The sequence below is a fragment of the Aethalodelphis obliquidens genome, unplaced genomic scaffold, assembly GCF_003676395.1.
Source record: "Aethalodelphis obliquidens isolate GAN/ISIS:26980383/991018 unplaced genomic scaffold, ASM367639v1 scaffold3, whole genome shotgun sequence".
Taxonomy (NCBI): Eukaryota; Metazoa; Chordata; class Mammalia; order Artiodactyla; family Delphinidae; genus Aethalodelphis; species Aethalodelphis obliquidens.
In genome coordinates this window covers 51,195,230-51,215,297 of record NW_020837947.1, presented here as the reverse complement: position 1 = coordinate 51,215,297, position 20,068 = coordinate 51,195,230, and the positions used below count along the sequence as shown (strand labels likewise).

The 20,068-nt window shown below is 40.3% G+C and overlaps 1 protein-coding gene across 2 annotated transcripts in view; it reads right to left on the bottom strand.

Annotated features, from left to right (window-relative positions):
- Positions 1-20,068, bottom strand: part of PDSS2 (decaprenyl diphosphate synthase subunit 2) — a 257,101-nt gene that overhangs the window by 16,577 nt on the left and 220,456 nt on the right. For both annotated transcript variants that reach the window (XM_027089390.1, XM_027089396.1), the window contains one exon: positions 14,071-14,103. In XM_027089390.1, the coding sequence (XP_026945191.1) occupies positions 14,071-14,103 (33 nt within the window). The remainder of the gene's footprint in view (positions 1-14,070; positions 14,104-20,068) is intronic.

Here is a 20,068-nt window from a genome sequence, read left to right as displayed (position 1 = left end):
GAAGCCCATGGAGATGGGAGGTAAGAGAGGTGGACTCTGGGAAAAACAAAATGCCATGTATTTCCAGACATGATGGTCTTTCAAGCACCTTGGAGCAGAATCCTCCAGATGAAGCCACACAGGAACCTTTTTTTTCTTATAATATGATGAGATGTTCTCCTCCTAAGACTGATTAATCCATTTATGCTATTTCATAATAATATGAAAAATGATCATAGAGAGACAGTGAGCAAACTTTGGTAGGGAAACTCTGGACCTGGACATGTGTGACCTTGGGCAAAGCAACTTCTCTAAGCCCACCTCACCTATAAAATCACAGAGGTAGTATTTATGCCACAGGCAATTATTATGAGGAAAAAATAAGATAATGTATGTGAAATTCTTCTGACATCAATGAAATGCTACACAAAGGCAAGGTTTGAAGAGTAAGTGAGCACTGGGTTCATTGCAAACCTTACGTGTAACATTTTTAATGATGTACCTGCCTTTAACTATAAACATTCATAGATTATTTTACACAGATTCATGAAGATGTTTTAAATATTTAAACACTGTGATTATTAGTGAATAGGAAACATGCTTGTTTTGAAAAATGAATTTCCAAATCATCTTGACCATTTAAAATTCAGTCTATTCCCCTTAAAAGGAAAAAAGAAAAAAACATAATAAAGACAGGTATCATTTTTCTCGCCCTCTCTTCCACACATGAGTCTGTTAGGCTCGGTCTGGACGGTGTGTGGCCTCCTACTGACAGTGAGATTTCAGAACTGATTTCAAGGCTCAACCTCTCAGCTAAGTACATTTATGAGTCTGTGCTGTGAACTATTATCCACAAAAACCTGAACATAACCAAACAACTCATTTCATACAAATTATCATGTCTGAATATATATGTATATTATATGTATAACTACCTCTAAACAAACACACACATATACAGTTTAATATATATAACTATATATTATATATATATGTAGTTTAGAGATATTTTCATTAAAAACATTTTACTACCATCATCAAAACTGACCTAAATTGTTGACTCTGTGGCTGAGCATTCAGGCAAAGTGATGCTTGCTACTTAAGAAACAGAGGTCAACCTTGTAGCTCACGATATGAGTAGACGTGCCTGATTTCAAAATGTAATTAAATGGAATAAATGTACAATTTAGTTTAATTTTTAAAAGTTAACTTATAAACTTTCATTAACATTTGATAGGTAGGGTATCTGAAGTTAGTAATATGGAATTATATTAAATTGAGGCTTAATTCCATAGGAAAAGCAAGCTTTGCTTCCTGGTTATCATGTCTTCTGAAGGAAAACTTAATGATTTATAAATAATCACTGATTTATCTATAACCTGACTCAAAAAGCTAATTTTTAATTTTAGTACTATATTCCAAAGAAAAACTTAATTCTATACATTGAAATTCAAAAAGCGAAACTGGGACCTTGAAGCTTTTTAGCAAACTCTGTACCAGAAATTCAACAAGCAAAACATATCATAGGTTGTAGATTGCAGCAATGAGCTACTCTTGCCTGTAGCTTTTTTAGGAGTGAATCAATAAATAGTAAGCTCTGCAATCTCATGACAAATGCAATGCTGGTTATTTAATTAAAAAGAACACTGTGGGACAAGAGCATGCATGTCATGTAGGTAAACAGTCCTGGGGGTTATTTGAGGAATACATAAACTATGCCAGAGTGAATTTGGGTTTCTATTATTTTACTTGAGTCCATATCTTATACATTTCTTAAATCCTCCTCATGTCCAGGTTTTTCATCTGCTGATACCTGGGGATCAATTACCTTAAAACTACCATTACCACCGCCAACACCATCCACGTGACCCTAGATTCTTGACATCCTAACATGCATCCTGACACAAGATGAGATCAAAAGTCATTTATGATTTCTATCACTAGAACGTAAATCATATAACTAGAAAACTACGTCAACTGAGAGCAATGACAATGAAACCAATGTATACCTCAGCCATGCCTTCCAGGCAGATTGCATCAGACTGGGGGCAAATGCAGGAATCAATGCATGGGGTGACGCTGTTACTCGGCCATGTAACTGTAATCATATAATCATATCTGCAGGATTAACACCTCTTCCAGATGTAGGAGGGCTCGACGTTATGGTGCTATGGTATTTGTTAACATAGATTCTTGCTTTCCTCAAGAGAACAGTAATGAGAACTTGTTTTATTTACTTTTTTTGGTCACGCTGCATGGCCTGCAGGATCTTAGTTCCCTGACCAGGGATCGAACCTGTGCCCCCTGCAGTGGAAGTGTGAAGTCCTAACCACTGGACTGCTGGGGAAGTCCTGAGAACTTGTGTTATTTTTATTTATTTATTTATATAAATTTATTTATTCTATTTATTTATTTTTGGCTGCATTGGGTCTTCGTTGCTGTGCGCAGGCTTTCTCTAGTTGCAGCAAGCAGGGGCTACGCTTCGTTGCGGCGCGCAGGCTTCTCATTGCAGTTGCTTCTCTTGTTGCGGAGCACAGGCTCTAGGCACGTGAGCTTCAGTAGTTGTGGTGTGCGGGCTCAGTAGTTGTGCCTTGTGGGCTCTAGACTGCAGGCTCAGTAGTTGTGGCGCACGAGCTTAGTTGCTCCATGGCATGTGGGATCTTCCCGGACCAGGGCTTGAACCCGTGTCCTCTGCGCTGGCAGGCGGATTCTTAACCACTGCGCCACCGGGGAAGCCCTATAATTTTATTTATTAAAAAAAGTTTTTTTTAGGGCTTCCCCGGTGGCGCAGTGGTTGAGAATCTGCCTGCTAATGCAGGGGACACGGGTTCGAGCCCTGGTCTGGGAGGATCCCACATGCCGCGGAGCAAATAGGCCCATGAGCCACAATTACTGAGCCTGCGCGTCTGGAGCCTGTGCTCCGCAACAAGAGAGGTCACGATAGTGACAGGCCCGCGCACCGCGATGAAGAGTGGCCCCCGCTTGTCACAACTAGAGAAAGCCCTCACACAGAAACGAAGACACAACACAGCAAAAATACATAAATAAATTAATAAACTCCTACCCCCAACATCTTCTTTAAAAAAATTTTTTTTAAATTAATTTTTATTGGAGTATAGTTGCTTTATCGAGAACTTGGTTTAAACGGTTATACCTACAAAACTTTCTTGAAAGAGTGAAGAATGCTTACCAGCTTAAAAAAAATCACGATAATCACTGTACTGGTTCAGCAAATAAATGATAAGACAGTCACTTACTAGACAATCACTATTTTTGAGATCAGAATTATGTTAGATTACAGAGTAATGCATACCATTTTCTGGATTTTTGTAAGACCAGAGCCTGCCTACAAATTCTCTCTTCTTTTTGTATTATGTCTAAAGCACCTTGGGAAGCAGTATGGTAGTGAAGAGTACAGTGTGGAGTCAGCGGACTCAGGTGGAATCATGACTGTGAGATAGTCAACTGTGAACGCTGTTAGCTTATTCAATCTCTTCTCCATAAAATGAAGGGATTCAGAGACAGAATCTGATAGAACCACTTCATTAAAGTGCTTAGTGTGTGTCTTGAACAGAGTGCACAGTGAAAAACACGTGTACGATGGCATGCATCTGACAGAGATCACAGGACGTCAAAAGGCCTACAACTTTTCCTAACAGGTGCACACAAATCTCGTCAGGAATGAAGATAAAAGGTAGCATAATTTCATTAGATCTAGAACAGGGAGACCTTCCATAGGGGGCACCATTGCACCATGCAGGAATCAATCTTCAGAGGTACATCTTTGGCTTTATTACTATCTGGTGGATAGGTAAGACCTTTCATCAATCCAAAAAGTCAAGGACTTGGGGGAAAGAAAGGATCTACTCACCCGTAATCTTTAGTTAGGAGCACTGTACACATCACCGACCTATGTTACAGGTCCTGTGATCTCTACTGTTATCTCAGTAATTCTGTTTGAAAATTGAGGCGGCACGGCCTCCTTGCTATTTCAGAAAGGTGGTTAAGCACATCCAGGATCAATATTCTGTCTCACGTGTCATTGGGGAGGCTGAGTAGTGCCTGCAGACACTGCTTAGGAAACATGAGGGAATGTCTTCAGATGTACCAAATGAACAAATTACAGCTTTCTGAAAGATGAGACATCTTGACAAAAATCCTTAATTCTGTAAAAAATCAGCCTGTAGGATTAGTGAATGAGTTTGAAAATATCAATCTAAGGTAATGACAAAGACTTCTGACTTACTAAAAACCACATTCAACATCAACACAGAGGTGCCTCCCTTTTCATTCTCTTTTTAGAAAACTCATGCCTCTCCACTGTTTTTTTTATGACAGGGAAAGAGACAGCATTCTCTTCAGCTCTACTCAAAACTGTTCCGTGGACTAAGCAGGCTCGTCTATGGGGACAGAAGGCTCAATCCTCCACATAAAGTCATACAGGCTCTCCCTGTGCATAAGTGGCTCCTGATACCACAAACTGAGAACGATAATTGAATCCAGCCACCCCACCGTGCAAAGTATTTACCCACAGAACCAGCCTAGTGGGCATCTGTAGTTAGCTTTCTAGACTAAGAGTCAAAAGGTTACCCCAATTGAATCTTTGTTTCAACCCAGAGAGTATATGGCATTGAGGAGGTAACCATTTGATTAAAAATATACTTGGGGAGAAATAAGAGGAGCAAAGATGGGGTCAAATATGTCTTATGAATTAAAAGGAATATAGGCACAAACATCTGGCCCATCTTGGGTTATTCATTCATTCATTCAACGGTAGTTCAGCATATATTTATTGGGTACCCAGTATGTGGCAGGAGCTGTGTTAGGCCCTCAGGGTATAACGGTGTGCAAAACCAGACTCGATTCCAGGCTTACAATTAAGAACTGGTCTTCATCAACAATCTAAGTTTGCCGTAGCTTCCTGATAAATATTAGGTATTATGCAGACATGTAATTTTTCAGGTCCCAGTAATTCAGAATGATGAATCTAAGGATGGGAGAGATTGCCCCAATAAATACTATTGTCATAAACTAAATAATGTTTTATATATAAAATTAGAGATTAAAGACCAATAAGCTAGGAATATATGATTTGAAGAAAAATAAAGAAGATTTATAACTGCCTAGAGGACTGAATTTAAAGAGTATCAATAGGGCTTCCCTGGTGGCACAGTGGTTAAGAATACACCTGCCAATGCAGGGGACACGGGTTCGAGCGCTGGTCGGGGAATATCCCACGTGCCGCGGAGCAACTAAGCCCGTGTGCCACAACTACTGAGTCCGTGTGCCACAACTACTGAAGCCCACGTGCCTAGAGCCCGTGCTCCGCAACGACAGAAGCCACCACAATGAGAAGCCTGCACACCGCACCGAAGAGTAGCCCCCGCTCACCGCAACTAGAGAAAGCCGCGCACAGCAAACAAACAACCAAAGCAGACAAAAAATAAAATAAAATAAAAAATAAAGAGTATCAATAGTACTTGGGTGAACAACTTAGAGGGTGGCAATATTTTATGATGTCACAAAGAGGCTTAACATTTTTATCATTTAATAATTTTATTCATGGTCCACAAGGGACTAGAGATTATGATCATTAAATCTGTTGATGCCATTGAGGTGTGTGGGATTGTTAACACCTCAGAGAACAAGAATCTAATTTTAAAATAACATTAAGATATTAGTGGAATAGATCATCGGGGCAAGATGGTAGTCACTGGGGACAAATGCAAAATAATACACTCAGAGACTTAAGGAGGAAAAGAACTAGCTTGATAATGGGGAATGAATGAATGAATGTCCAGAGGGTGACTGTTTTGCAAAAAGACTTGAGGGCTCATAATAAGGCACAACTCTTGGCTCAAGATACTGACTATTGCATGTGGAATTAGAATTTATTTTTTATTTTATTTATTTTTAATTAATTAATTTTATTTGGCTGCGTTAGGTCTTTGTTGCTGTGCACGGGCTTTCTCTAGTTGCGGTGAGTGGGGGCTACTCTTCGTTGTGGTGTGTGGGCTTCTTCCTGCGGTGGCTTCTCTTGTTGTGGAGCACAGGCTCTAGGCGTGCGGGCTTCAGTAGTTGTGGCTTGTGTGCTCTAGAGCACAGGCTCAGTAGTTGTGGCAGACGGGCTCAGTTGCTCCACGGCATGTGGGATCTTCCCAGGCCAGGGCTCGAACCCGTGTCCCTTGCATTGGCAGGTGGATTCTTTACCACTGTGCCACCAGGGAAGTCCTAGAATTTATTTTTGATTAAAAGTTTCACATGGTACAAAAGCTTCTTTGCTTTATTACAGACAGAAATTGATCAATGATTATTTTTCCATCATTGATAACTGTAGTTTGAAGGAGATTTGTAATCAAAGCAGTGGTTGCAAAAACTGGCTTTAGTAAATTAATTGTTTTGAAAAAAAGATTAAACAAAACCTATTCATTATTGCTGAAAAAAAAGGAAACCCAAAACAAAAAATACCCCACTTTTCTGAAATGTGATTGCCAAAAGAAAAACAACTGGTTTTATCTGATTTTTAAGGAAACAAGGAGCGGAGGATTTAAAACTTTCAGATGGCTGTTCTGGCAGTGTCTTCCAGCACCCACCCCTCTGCTGTGGGTAGGTCATCAGATCAGCGCCTGCACTGCGGGCTCGGTGTACGACGTTTCTGTCTTCCTCAACTGTTCCCCAGCACTTCAACCACAACTTCAGCCCTCACACAAAAATTCACAGTGTAAAAAAAATCACATTTCCGAAAACAGACTTATGGTTACCAACGGGGAAGGGGTGGAGATAAATTAGGAGTTTGAGATGAACATGTATACACAACTACATATAAAATAGATAACCAACAAGGACCTGTTGTACAGCACAGGGAACTATACTCAATATTTTGTAATAACGTATAAGGGAAAAGAATCTGAAAAAGAATATATATACATATATTCAATTAAATATATATAACTGAATCACTGTGCTGTACACCTGAAACTAACACAACATTGTAAATAAACTATACTTCAATCAAAAAAATTTTTTAAAAACCCCACATTTTCCAATGGTGTATTCCTTCTATCGCCATAGAAGCAAGCAATTCTTTAGGAGCCTAGAATTAAATGCTGGTTATGTCACTAAAAACACGAGTTCAGGCAAGTTATTTTTCAATTCTCAGTAGCTCAGGTTGTAATCTGGAAAAATTCCAGTTCAAATCAGAGTCTACACTTTTAAAACTGATACCTTTCAGAAAAAAACCCTGCTCGGATGTATTACCTTAATACCCTTATTTACATTTTTACATGTTGTCATTCAGTCTTTATCAAGCATATAAAATTTTATATAGCTGCATCCATACCATAATGGTATTTGGATTTTTTTCCTTTAAATTGTTTTATAAACATCTCATCTAATTGGACAAGTCTTTAATGAAAAACGATGGGAGAGGGGAATGTCAATGCTTCTACATAGTCTCCATAATTATCACTAAAACAGAAATCCTAACTGTTAAGACAGCTTCAAGAGGTTAGAAGAAATGAGAGACTTAGTGCATACAGTGATGCTGTTTGGAATATTTTACCAAAGGAGCTAATGCGAAGTCCCAGGGTAGGAGAAGGAGCATCTGCCCAAGAAAGGGGTACAGGGAAGAGAAAACACAGCAACATCTGGTCTCTAAATGTGCCAATGTGAAAAATTCTCAGAGCCAGTTAGCTAGGGTTATGGGAAAGAACAAGCAGCAAAAAATTGTCTGCCAAAAAAAAAGTGTCTGGCTTTGTCAGTAAACAAAGGACAGTAATACAGAAAATTTCCTATACTATACTCAAGGTTCAAAAAAGAATTTTGGATTCAATAGGTAGCAAAATGGCTGAAGCAATCTATGGATAATAAACGAGAAGAAATGGCTAAAGGGCAAGCCTTGGAAAGGAAAGACTCTTTTTCTTCTTAAAGGGAAATGATGATATGTGATCATGCAAATGCAAATGTCTGTGGACAGCACAGTTTGCTGTTGGGAAGGGAATTTTAATGCGTACCCTATGCAAATGCGTTTTATAATAAAACAAAATGTGCAGGGCCTTCCGAGGGCAGGGAGGAAAGAGGAGGGCAGGGGCCCTAGACGCTGTGCCTGAGAGGCAGGGGAATGCGCTACTCTGGGACCTTGAACAAATTCCAGGAGAGGGGGCATGGCAAAAACCCACTCCTTTCAAAAAACCTCTCTCACGTTTGACTGAGAACTGGATGCCTGATAAATCAACACCTGCAAAATCTTTCTTTACCAAGGGCTTAACCTTGAGCAATTCTCTGTGCTTCGAGTGAACCTCAGTAAGAAGACATGAAAAACAACTCTCTTTTCTGTACTGAGTCGTGGGGAAAATTATATGAACTACACAGTCAAGACTGGAGATGGATACAAAGAAAGCTCCTGCAAACCATTTAGAGTCTTTGTGTCAAAATCAGCATGACTGTCAAAGCCCATGTAAGGCCCAGTCCTAGGCACTTGGGGAAGAATGAGCAGGAGGCCGGCCCACATGGCTGAGAGTCTGGTTTTGACCAAGTGATATTTATTCATATTTGCATACCTGAAGCAATTATTAACAGGAAATTGAGAAAAAGTCTGTATCTCTGTGATGGAGATATTTAAGCCAGCCTTTTTGAAAGTGTTAAAAAATTAAAATTGTAGAAAGCCAAACCATAGGTGCCGTGTTTTGCCTGAAGTGGTAAAAATACCATCTGCCTCAGTCTCTGAGCAGCATGCTTCTTTCAAGTAGCAGTAGGCTAAACTACCGGCATACGCTCAGCCCCAGCTGGGGAAAATACACAGCCGTTTGTAGATGTTTTTCTAAGTAAGAGTAGTCAACATGCTCGTTTTCCTTCAGACATACATATTAGTTACCATAGCAAACCAAGAGTGAATGTGGCCTGAGAAACTTCTCCACTGGTCTTGACACACGCCCATGAATTTCTACAATTCAATAGGTGGCACTCTTCCCTGTAACACTGAACTTAATCTGCTTGGGGCCAGAAACCTAGGGAACATGGACTAGTTCCCTATTCCATGAGAGATACACACTCAGGGCTGCAGACCAATCACTGTAATGAAGATCCCCATTGCATCGCGCATATGAGCAAAACTGTCGGCACCAGTTTTTGGGTCACAATTCGCTTCTGGTAATTACATTCTGTCCAATAAAACTTCTGCAGTTTTAACTAGGTAAGTAAGATACTTCTTGTTTTTTTCATTTTAGAAGCTGGGTAGAATTGCCTTACAGTTCAACAGCTTCCAGTCCTGCCCAGCCCTGGGTGGATGAGCTTCAGGGGTAGGTAGAGTGCTCCTGTGCTGGTGTTAACCACCTTCCCGAGGCGGGAGAGACTTAATGAATGAAGAGTTGCTGAGTGCTTTGATGTCTTTAGATGATAAAGGCAGTGCAGCAGTGTAAAGCATTCACATCCAGGCTTCATCGCCACAGGAACTCAATTAAGAAGTAATTCAATTTCTTTTCTGAGTGTTTGAGGACAGACCACTGTTTTGCTGAATGTGACAGGCACTCTCGAGATCTAGCTGAGACTGATTTTGATCGTCACTTCTGCTCTCTCCCCTGCTTCCTTGCCATTCTGAGACTGACAAAATTGGAGAGCTGGTATACAAAGCCATAGAGCACATGGTAAAAATAATTTTCTATGGTTCTTAAAATCTGATTTTTCAGATAAAATTTGGCTTTTGAGAAAACACTCACCACTTGGAAATAAAGAAATCTCCAGCAATAAGTAAATTTCATGACACTCTCCAGAAATGGCCATTGAGTTTTTCAAATGTAGTTTTACAGAGGGACATCCCTGGTGGTCCAGTGGGTAAGATTCCACGCTCCCAATGCAGGGGGCCCGGGTTCAATCCCTGGTCGGGGAACTAGATCCCACATGCAAGCTGCAACTAAGAGTTCACATGTCGCAACTAAAGATCCCACATGCTGCAACTAAAGATCCCACAAGCCGCAACAAAGATCCTGCGTGCCCGCAACTAAGACCTGGCGCAGCCAAAAATTAAAAAAAAAAAAAAAAAGTAGTTTTACAGATAAACCCACCAGGGGAGTCCTAAGCTGCCTAGCATGATGCCTGCATCAGTCAGCATGAGCACCAGGACCATATCATGGACCCATGATATGCTACGTAAGAGACAATACTGTGCGCTGGACCCTGCAGACGTCTCCCCGACACTTGTAGGGATGGATATAATTGTTTTTACCCACGGTACTTGGATTTGGGTCTATGTATGGATGATAGGTCTGGGTTAATCGCCTAGATCCCTTAAATATCAGCACAGCACCACATACCCTAGCAGGGTGGGTTTCTGTTTATTGGCATGAGAAATATTCTCACTGGGCACTTGGGAAGGCAACCTTAGGGCTACTGAACATTGGGATGGACTGTGTTATATAGTCAATATACTCTTTAAATGGCTAATTTGAGTCTACAAACCCCAATTCCAGACCTCTTAGCTTCCTGCACTTCTCCTAGCATCGCACCAATGCAGCACTCATCCATACGCATTTGTCACCCCTATATGTAAGCTTGTGCTGGGTACAGACGATGCAACCATGGACAAGGCCATTGAAGGCCCTGCCTTCAGGGCTCTTACATTTTAGTGGAAGAAGACAGAAAAAACAAGCAACTAAATAAAAATGATAATTTTAGATTATGATACATGTTAAAGAGAGAAAAAACAGAGAAAAGGTGGACTTTCAATAGGAAGGTCTGAGTCAGTCCTGGTTGTGGCAGTAGTCAGCCCCAGCACAGCACCTCGCCCACATTAAATATCAGATCCACAGTGCTTGGGCATATGAAGCGGATGAAGGAATGAATCTGGACTGCAGTAGTACACAAGATAAGAATGTCCCCTCTCCCCCAAAAAAGAACGTCTCCTCTCAAATTTGGGCCTAAAGAGTAGAACAGCACTATTCTAAACTGCTCCTTTTATACTAAGGAAACTGAGGGAAGACCTAAAAGGTTAAGTGGCTGATAACAGATTTTGCAGTGAGTTGGTAACAGAGCCATTGCTCGGTTCAGGGTGTTCTACCTGTGCCCCATATTCTTTTCTTTTCTTCCAGTCTCTTCCACTATCAGGTGCTTCTGCAATAAGAAATCCTAAAGGAGTTCTCTGAGTCGTAAATAAGCATCAATGATAAATAATCACTCTATTGCCAAATCATGATGTCATTTCCCTTACTTTTTCATTTATAAGTTATTTCCTTTACTATCCCAGTGAAATCCCAGCATTTATCTCCAAGCTAGTTTATTACAACCTTCCCAAGCAATCTTCTTATCCCTGCTGATACCTGCAACTTGTGTCAAAAGCTTTCCTTTCCTCTTTGACTGAAATAAAAAACCCTATACCAGAATATCTCCTGTAACTAACTTCATGGGTCTTCTATTTTCTTATGGCCTCACTCACTCACTCACCATTTACCAAGTGCCAAGCACTGTGTTGGGCACCAAGCATACAAATAAGATACTGTCTCTGGGGGGCTTCCCTGGTGGCGCAGTGGTTGGGAGTCTGCTTGCCGATGCAGGGGACGCGGGTTCGTGCCCTGGTCCGGGAGGATCCCGCGTGCCGCGGAGCGGCTGGGTCCGTGAGCCATGGCCGCTGAGCCTGCACGTCCGGAGCCTGTGCTCCGCAACGGGAGAGGCCACAGCAGTGAGAGGCCCGTGTGCCGCAAAAAAAAAAAAAAAAAGATACTGTCTCTGCCCTCAAAGAGCTCACAGTCTATGATCTGTCTCATAAATGGTCATTATAAAATAACAGAGTTAAGTGCAATGACTGAGAGATGCACAGTGTGTTAGAGAATGGAGCACCTCATCCAGCCTAGGGAACCAGGAAGGACTTCCTCTTGGAGAAGATCCTACATTAAGCCTTACAGAAGAGGCAGGGGTAGCCAGATTAAGGGAGACACTGCTGCATTCCAAGCAGAGGGGACAGCATGGGTCAAGGCACGGAGAATAGAAACAGTATGTTTTATGTAATTTGGTGCCGCTGGAGCACAGGGTAGGAGGGGACAAAGCTGGAGAGTCCCTCCAGGGGATGAGACCACAGTGCTTTATATGCCACTCCAGCAAGCTCTGAATTTGCCTTATAGACAACATGGAGCCAAGGAACGTTTTAAGCTGGAATGTGACACTACCAGATTTGTGGTTTAGATAGACATTCTGGCTGGCGATGGATCTGTGGGGACAAAAGAGAGGCATAGAGACCAGTCAGTAGGCTTCCTAGTGGTTCAGATGAGGAGACTCAACATGAACAATGAAAGAGAGATCAAGAGGAGGGGCTGGATTCAAGAAAATGTAGGATATAAAACTGATGTGACTTGGTCATGGAACACAGGGGTGAGGGGGTAAGAGCATTTGAGAGTGACTTCTAAGTTTCTCACACGGTTGACTGGTGGGATGACAGTGCTAACATCAGGAGACAGAATGAGTAACAAGGACCAGAGATAAAACACTAAGACTGGACCCTAATGTCAACGATGGACTTTGGGTTATAAAGATGCATTAATGCAGGTTCACTGATTGTAGCAAAGGTACCACTCTGCAGCAGGATGTTGGTAGTGGGGAAGGCTGTTGCCTGTGTGGGGTCAGGGGGTAATGGAAACTCTCTATACTTTTTTGCTCAATTTTGTTGTGAACTTAAAACTGCTCTGAAAAATAAAAGTCTATTAAAAAAAAAAGGGTCCAGAGATGTTGGGAAGATGCTGAGTTCAGTTTAAGACACTTTGAGCCTGTGGGAGACCATTTTGGTATCAGGCTCAAGTAGACATCTAAGATACAGTGACAGATATAGAAGTCCTCAGTTTAGAGGTGCTCCTATTAATCTAATTTTTCTTGAAGAATGCAAAAGTTTGTGAGATAGAGAAAAGGAGGACCTGCATTTCAGGCAAGGAAAAGGCACGCAGCCAGGGGTGTGCACTCCGGGGCTGTCAGGAGAGCACAAGGTTCTGGATCAGCCCTGGAGAGATCACTGAGGGTTTTGGTTGTCCCACTGCAAGCAGAGCCCTTACAGGTCCCACTTCTCCCTCCTTGTCTTTGGCATGCAGGTGTGCTCACTCTCTGGCTATTCTTGACTGTTGTGAAAACCAGATGGTTAGCATGTTCCTTTAGCCAAGCAGCTGTATGCATCGCATACACTTGCTAAAATATTCCGTTTGTTCCTCAGGAGAAAACAGAATGTGACCCAAGTGTGTTCATAGGCTTTCACCGGTGCACTGAAATCTGAAATCCCACAGCAGTTTTTTTTTTTTTTTTTTTTTTTTTTTTGTGCTACGCGGGCCTCACTGTTATGGCCTCTCCCGTTGCAGAGCACAGGCTCCGGAAGCGCAGGCTCAGCGGCCATGGCTCACGGGCCCAGCCGCTCCGCGGCATGTGGGATCTTCCCAGACCAGGGCACGAACCCGTGTCCCCTGCATCGGCAGGCGGACTCTCAACCACTGCGCCACCAGGGAAGCCCCACAGCAGTTTTTGAACAAGGCTGTGTGTCAGAATTATCTGTGGAGTCTTTTTTCAAACCCTTCCATCCTGCCCCCGCCTTGCTCTGCCCACCAGTGGATTTTGACGTTGGTGGAAGAGGGTATTATGCTGTTAACCCAGGCATGTATGTTTTCAAAAGCCCCACAGGTGATAAGAAAAATACTGCCTTTAGAAATCCAAATCTGCCCTGAATGGTGCTTCCCAGGTATTAGCTGATGATGCTAAAAGTTGTTTTCCATAGTCCAAAGGCTCTTTCCAGCAATGGTTGGTGCTTACCCAGTTTTTCTTCACAACACTTACCACCATTTGACGTTATATTATGCATCCATTTAGTTGTTTATTAGTTACCCATCTCCCCCACTAGCTTGTAAATGTCATGAAAGAAAGAGTTGATCTGGTTCACTCTTGTATTTCCAACACCTAACAGTGTCTGGAATGACGCAGGCATTCAGTAAATAAGCTTATCATTAAATGAATCCTATTTTACCTGCTAATCAGCTTTGAATGTGATGACTCTCTTTTGACCTTTCAAATATAAACAAAAACCAAGCGTCAAACTGAAATGTATAAAACTGTGTAGACGGTACAAAATCTACCTACCTTAGCATAGTCTAATCTTCCCTTCCGTTGAGCCTAAAACAGAAAAAAGGGGGAAATTAATTAGTTCTTTAAAAATCATTTAGTATTTCTATAACTTTTGCTTCTCAAAGAATGCCAACTCTCTCCCCCCTCACCTCTCCCCTTCTCTGTCTCTATATATGTATATAGTGAAATATATATATATATGTATGTGTATACATATAAATAAAACTCTCAAACATATTGAAGAGTTGTAAGAACAGTACCACAAGCACACATATACACTCTAGGTTTGACAGTGGCAGACACCATGACCTCTCACCCCTTCGTGCTTCAGCACACAACTCATAAGCATAGGACATCTCATACATGATCACTTTCAAATTAAAAAAACTAACAATAATGCCATATCATCTGACATACAACCCATGTTCAAATTTCTCCTGCTGTCCCAAGAATATATTTTATTTTAGCTTTTTTTCTCAAACTAGAATTAATCAAGATTCACACATTGCACTTGGTTTTTATGTCTGTTTCGCCTTTTAAATCTAGACTAGCCCCTCCCCGTTTTTTAAGAAATGAAAATAAAAATCATTAACTTTTAAAATAATTGACTTTTTGAGGAGACCAGGGCAGCTGTTGTATAAAATTTCTCTTTCTGGATTTGTTACATTATTTCTTCATTGTGTCATTTAACTTGTCCCTGTGTGCTTACAAACTGGAAGTTGGGTCTGAAGAAGCTTGCTTAGGTTTAGGTTAAACATTTTTGGCAAGAATATTTTACATGGAATATTATATACTTCATATTGCATCAATGTGGAAGGCACCAAATGTCAGGCTGTCCTACTCTTAATAATGCTATAAATCTGATCACATGGTTAAAGTGGTGACTATCAGATGGTTCCACTGTAATGACATATTTCCTTCTCTACAATTAGTAATCTATGGGGTCAAGTTTTCCACTTGCTTTGGCATAGTTTTTAATATGTTGTATCATGCCAAAAGACACTCACCTCCATCCCACTGTCACCAGGGATGAGGAGAGGGAAGAAAGCTGGAGGTAGGAGACATCCTGTATGAGGTCAAATTTTATTTTAAATTATTTTTAGTTATTAAAGAACAACTTAAAATGAAAACATATACTCAAAAGTGTATGTATCAAATCTGAACATAATAGAGACAAGCAATGTGTTAGTATTTGCTGGTAGGTAAGCTCATTTTTTGTGGACTTCAGAACAAACTTCTCCTGACACCTCTGCACAGAGCAAGAGCCCTTCAACTTATGAACAGGTTAGGTCTTGAGACCATTTTGTTCCTGAGTCCAAAATGACACTATACAGATAATAAATGTGGGTAGATTACTTTCATGAGAGAAAATGAGATCTTTATAACATTAATCCTGACTCTTCTCGCTTCTTTATAATCTTTTAAAAATTTATCCAAAAGATGCCTGCATTTTGTTTTTCTTATTTTCATAAAAAGCAACTTCTAATAAGACACTGCTCATGTATAGCTGTTGGCACTATCACAAACGACTCAGTTAAAACTGTGACTTGTACACTTTCAATGAACCAAAAGGCCTCTGCAACCAATATACTATAAAAAAGAATTCGTGGTTCAATCTGCTCTTCAAAGATGTTTTGGGGATCTAGGAGTTTCAGTGAACTAAGAAGGGTTTGAATTAGTCCTGAGATGCAATATACCAACAGGAATGAGAATCGGTTCTTGCAGGTATTTTAAAACCAGGCTCATTCTTCTCTCTGCTCAGAGATTTCATATTTACTTGTTTGTTTGTCTATGGACATCTTTTCCCAAGATAAAACAGTTTTGTCTACACTGAAATCTCTCTCCCCGCACTATAACTTCTGCAGGAGCAGTGTGGAGCCCCTGAGCACGTTTGCATAGTGCACTCATGACCTAGCTACTCACTTTCATATTGTACAAGTATGAATTGGCCTTGATCTCATGAATAATCCATGGCTTGTGACCAAAATTTCAGCAGCAGCATTTCACAATATGCTTAGTCTTTAAGTTCTCAAACTCTCAGCTGTCTCTCGAATTCATTTTAGGTTAAGGGATATCTGACATGGAGGCTGATCCTGTGGTCACCAGTTTTCCACCTTTTCAATTGTTCATCCTTTCTCTGTCTCTTGCTGATCAGCATGGGCTGCTCAGGCACAGTACTTTTCCAATGATGCACACAAACTAGGACCCCTGTGGAATGATTCCTACTGTCAAACAACTCATTCCTGAAACACATCTGCCATTTCCTCACTACTTTCAGTCTTGTTTCTGTTCTAACCACCTCCTCTTCATTCTTGCACTTTCAACATCCTCACCTTACAGTGTTTAACACAAACGACATGGTAGAAGTGTTGAAAGTGGTATCTGTTGAAAGTTAGAAAGTTGAGTACCTTTCATATCTTGAGGTTGCAGTGTAAAGTGCAGAGAAACTATAATTTACAATGATGTAGGTGGACTTTTCCTTTTGGATGTATTGAGCCATTTCCCCAATTGTCTCAGAAAAAAAAAAATCAGTTTTTTCAGGTAGTAACAGTAACTATAATGCTGTTTACAGATAAAGACATCTAGAGTAGTCTCATCACATACCTTGTTTATAAACTAATCATCTTAGAGAATTCTATTATTTTGAAGTACTTGTGCTTAATCAATTACAAGCTATTTTCCTTTTATAAAAAATCAAAGTATAGTTGATTTACAATATTATTTTAGTTTCAGGTGTACAATATAGTGATTCAATATTTTTACAGAATCACAAGCTATTTTCAAACCTTCTCACTTTATTTATGTATTTATTTATTTTTCTCACTTTATTTTGTATTACTAGCTTGGCCACCCCCTTTCACCCAGTGGAGATATACTTTGCTGGGGATGACGGCAAAGAAACGCCATGTATGTAAATCCCTATTTGTTCAACATCAGCTCTCACAGGCCCAGCCGCTCCGCAGCATGGGGGATCTTCCCGGAACCAGGGCAAGAACCCGCGTCCCCTGCATCGGCAGGCGGACTCTCAACCACTGCGCCACCAGGGAAGCCCAGCTCTTAAACGTTTTGAAAGCTGAGACTAGAAGCCTACATAAAATGACAGCACGATTACCACGGCCATTACCACCCGAACAGGCTGTAACTGCTGATATGCTGCTCACCTGAATGTCCTTTTTATTTTATCACAACAAACATTCCAGTCCTGTGAAACCATTTCACCCTTGACTGCTTTAGCTTGTACAGAAAAGTATCATTTATTTTATAAAACAAAATACTATAAATATTTAGATCTTTATAGGTATATATTTCCAGCTGCTATGTGAGTTAGTATCTATATATGCCAGAGGCAAGTCTGAAAGTACACACTGATATAAAAATTTTTTCACAAAAAGCTTTTAGAGTTTACAAAATAAAGCAAATTAGAAACAAATGTAAATGATTTAATCCCCTACGTAAGTAATATTTCTCATTGAACATTACCAAATTCTATTTCTTTTTGTAAAAAAGTTGATTTGGGAGGGGCTATAGTTTCTGTTTCATCTGATGGTGCTCATTCACTCAGTAATTGTCCATCGTGCACCTACTACGTGTTAGGTATTGCTCAGGCACTGGAGACACAGCCAGGAACGGAACAAGTAAAAATCTTCCTCTGGGGGTTGCATAGTCTTGTTTTCACATACAATCTCCCTCTAGAACTTAAGCTCCATGAGAGTATGGACATTTTCTCTCCTGATCATAACAGTATTCCATGTCTAGATCAGTGCTTGTAGATAGTAGATGGTCAATATCTGGTGAATGAATGAATAAATGGATAAATGCTTTTTCTTAATAAGTGTTGGTTATGTACCATTTATTCAGGAAACTTACAAAGCAAAGTTCCTATTACTCTCTCCTAGTTCTAAGAAAGCTGGGTGTTTAGATTCAGTCAGTATGCAGTTGATGTGGAGCCACTACCTGGTGCCTTACAGATAATTTTTACTCGTATTGAACAGTACCATATTTTGACTTTATTACTCAACTTCTATTTAGAAGTAGACTGAAGAAGGGAATCTATAGAAAATAAATTCTAAGAATTCATGAAACTCAAACAACAAAAGGATAGCACAAAAGAATCATCAGCCTTCTCACAGATGCAGCGGTTTAGAGTAATTGAGTGCCTCAACCTTGGTATCAGTGTATTGAAGAGAAAAGAGCCTGACTGGAGGTCAGGAGACCTCAGATTTCAAATGTACTCCCCCAAGCCTCAGGTGGTAAGTAGGCCCTGCTACGGAGGGAAACAGGTAGCCTAAGCTCTTAACTATGACCACTTTAAGAGGCACTGTGACCTCCTAGGAAATGGATATGCCAGGAGCCAGAAAATATGGTTTCTAGCCCATAATAGGTTAATACCTCAAGTAATTTTAAATTTTTACGTGGGTCTTCATTTTCTTATCTGTAAAGTAAGAGTACTGGGTCAGAAAAGGCATCCCCAAATGCTGGGCTGGCTGTATCAGAATCACCTGGGTAGCCTATTAAAAATGCAGATCCTTAATACTCTAGCCCTGAATTCTGAGTCATCTGAGGATCAGTGGTGTGGACTATGTCTAACATCCTTTTCAATTTATGCTCTGTATGCATCAGTGTTTATTTCAAAGAGAACAACTATATAAGCTCCGTAAGTCTCAAGGAGAATGGAGTGCTGTAACTTTACCCTCTTTTTCTGACATCTACCACTTACCATGTATATTTCTAGCAGAGCAAGATATTAAAATAACTTCCTCACTGGGGCCCAAAATAGGCTGATATAAAATAAATGCAGACTGTATTTCAATAGCCGGCAGTCCTGAACCTCTTCCTGCCACACTGTTCGTCTCCAGAAACCACTGTAAATTCTGCCACACACGGCGATTCCCTGAGGGCTTCATTACTTGGGTCTTTAAAAGGGATTCACTCATCTTTTGCCTCCTGTAGGTGTGCTCCTTGTCAATCCAGGTCATGAGAAAAGAAAGTAATTTTTCCCAGTCTTTAGCAGTTCACAGAGAATGTGTGGTTTGAACCTTGTTTTATCTTAAAAAAATGTGAAAATAGACAAGCTAGTGTGCCAGTGTTCATGACATTGAAGGCCTCCTCTGACAGCTACAGTGAGCGTTGTAAAACAATATTCTACACCAAAGCAAACAAAGCCAGTGCTCTGATTGAGAGGATGCACAGAGGGATTAATTCCAAAGGTTTATATACCAGTCTCTGCAGACCAAAGGCAGATAGATTCTCTGTTGGTAAGTAATGGATGTACAATGTGGTCTTTTACTTTAAGAAACAAATGCTTTTTTATAAGTCAGGTAACAAAGAAGGATTGGATGACATAAATGAACTGCTTCCAATTTCTAACTACTGCTATCTGGACTTGAAAACTGGATATGGAAAAACCTTTTTCTAAAAGCAGAAAACTAATATTCCACAGCAGGGAGTGCAGAAATTGCTAGAGACTGATCATCTCTTCTTATCATGTTATTCTTCCCCAATGCTACCAGCTATATTTTAGAATAACAATTTAAAAAATAAGATTCTCTTCTTCAGCCTTCAAGAAAAACTATCTTTCTTTCCAATTTTTTAGTTGAAAGAACATAATGAACACCCATTTGCCCTCCAACTAGATTAATTAGTTGCTAATATTTTGTCATCTTTGCTTTCTCTCTAGATGATCATTTGCTGACTATATGAGAGTAAATTATAAACATAATGATATCTCATCCCTAAATATGTCAGCATCTATCTCCTAAGAACAATGGTGTTCTCCTACATAACTACAAACCCATGACCACATCCAACAAGTTTAACGTTTACTATAGTATTTAAGATAATGTCCGTATTCAAAATTTCTGGTCCAACCAGTAGCGTCCTTTAGAGCTATGTTTATCCCAATCCAAGATCAAATTAAAAATCACACATTCCCTTTGGATGTCACGGCTTTTTAATCTCTTCTATTCTACAACATTCTCCACACCACCACCTTTTCTTTTATAATATGGCATTT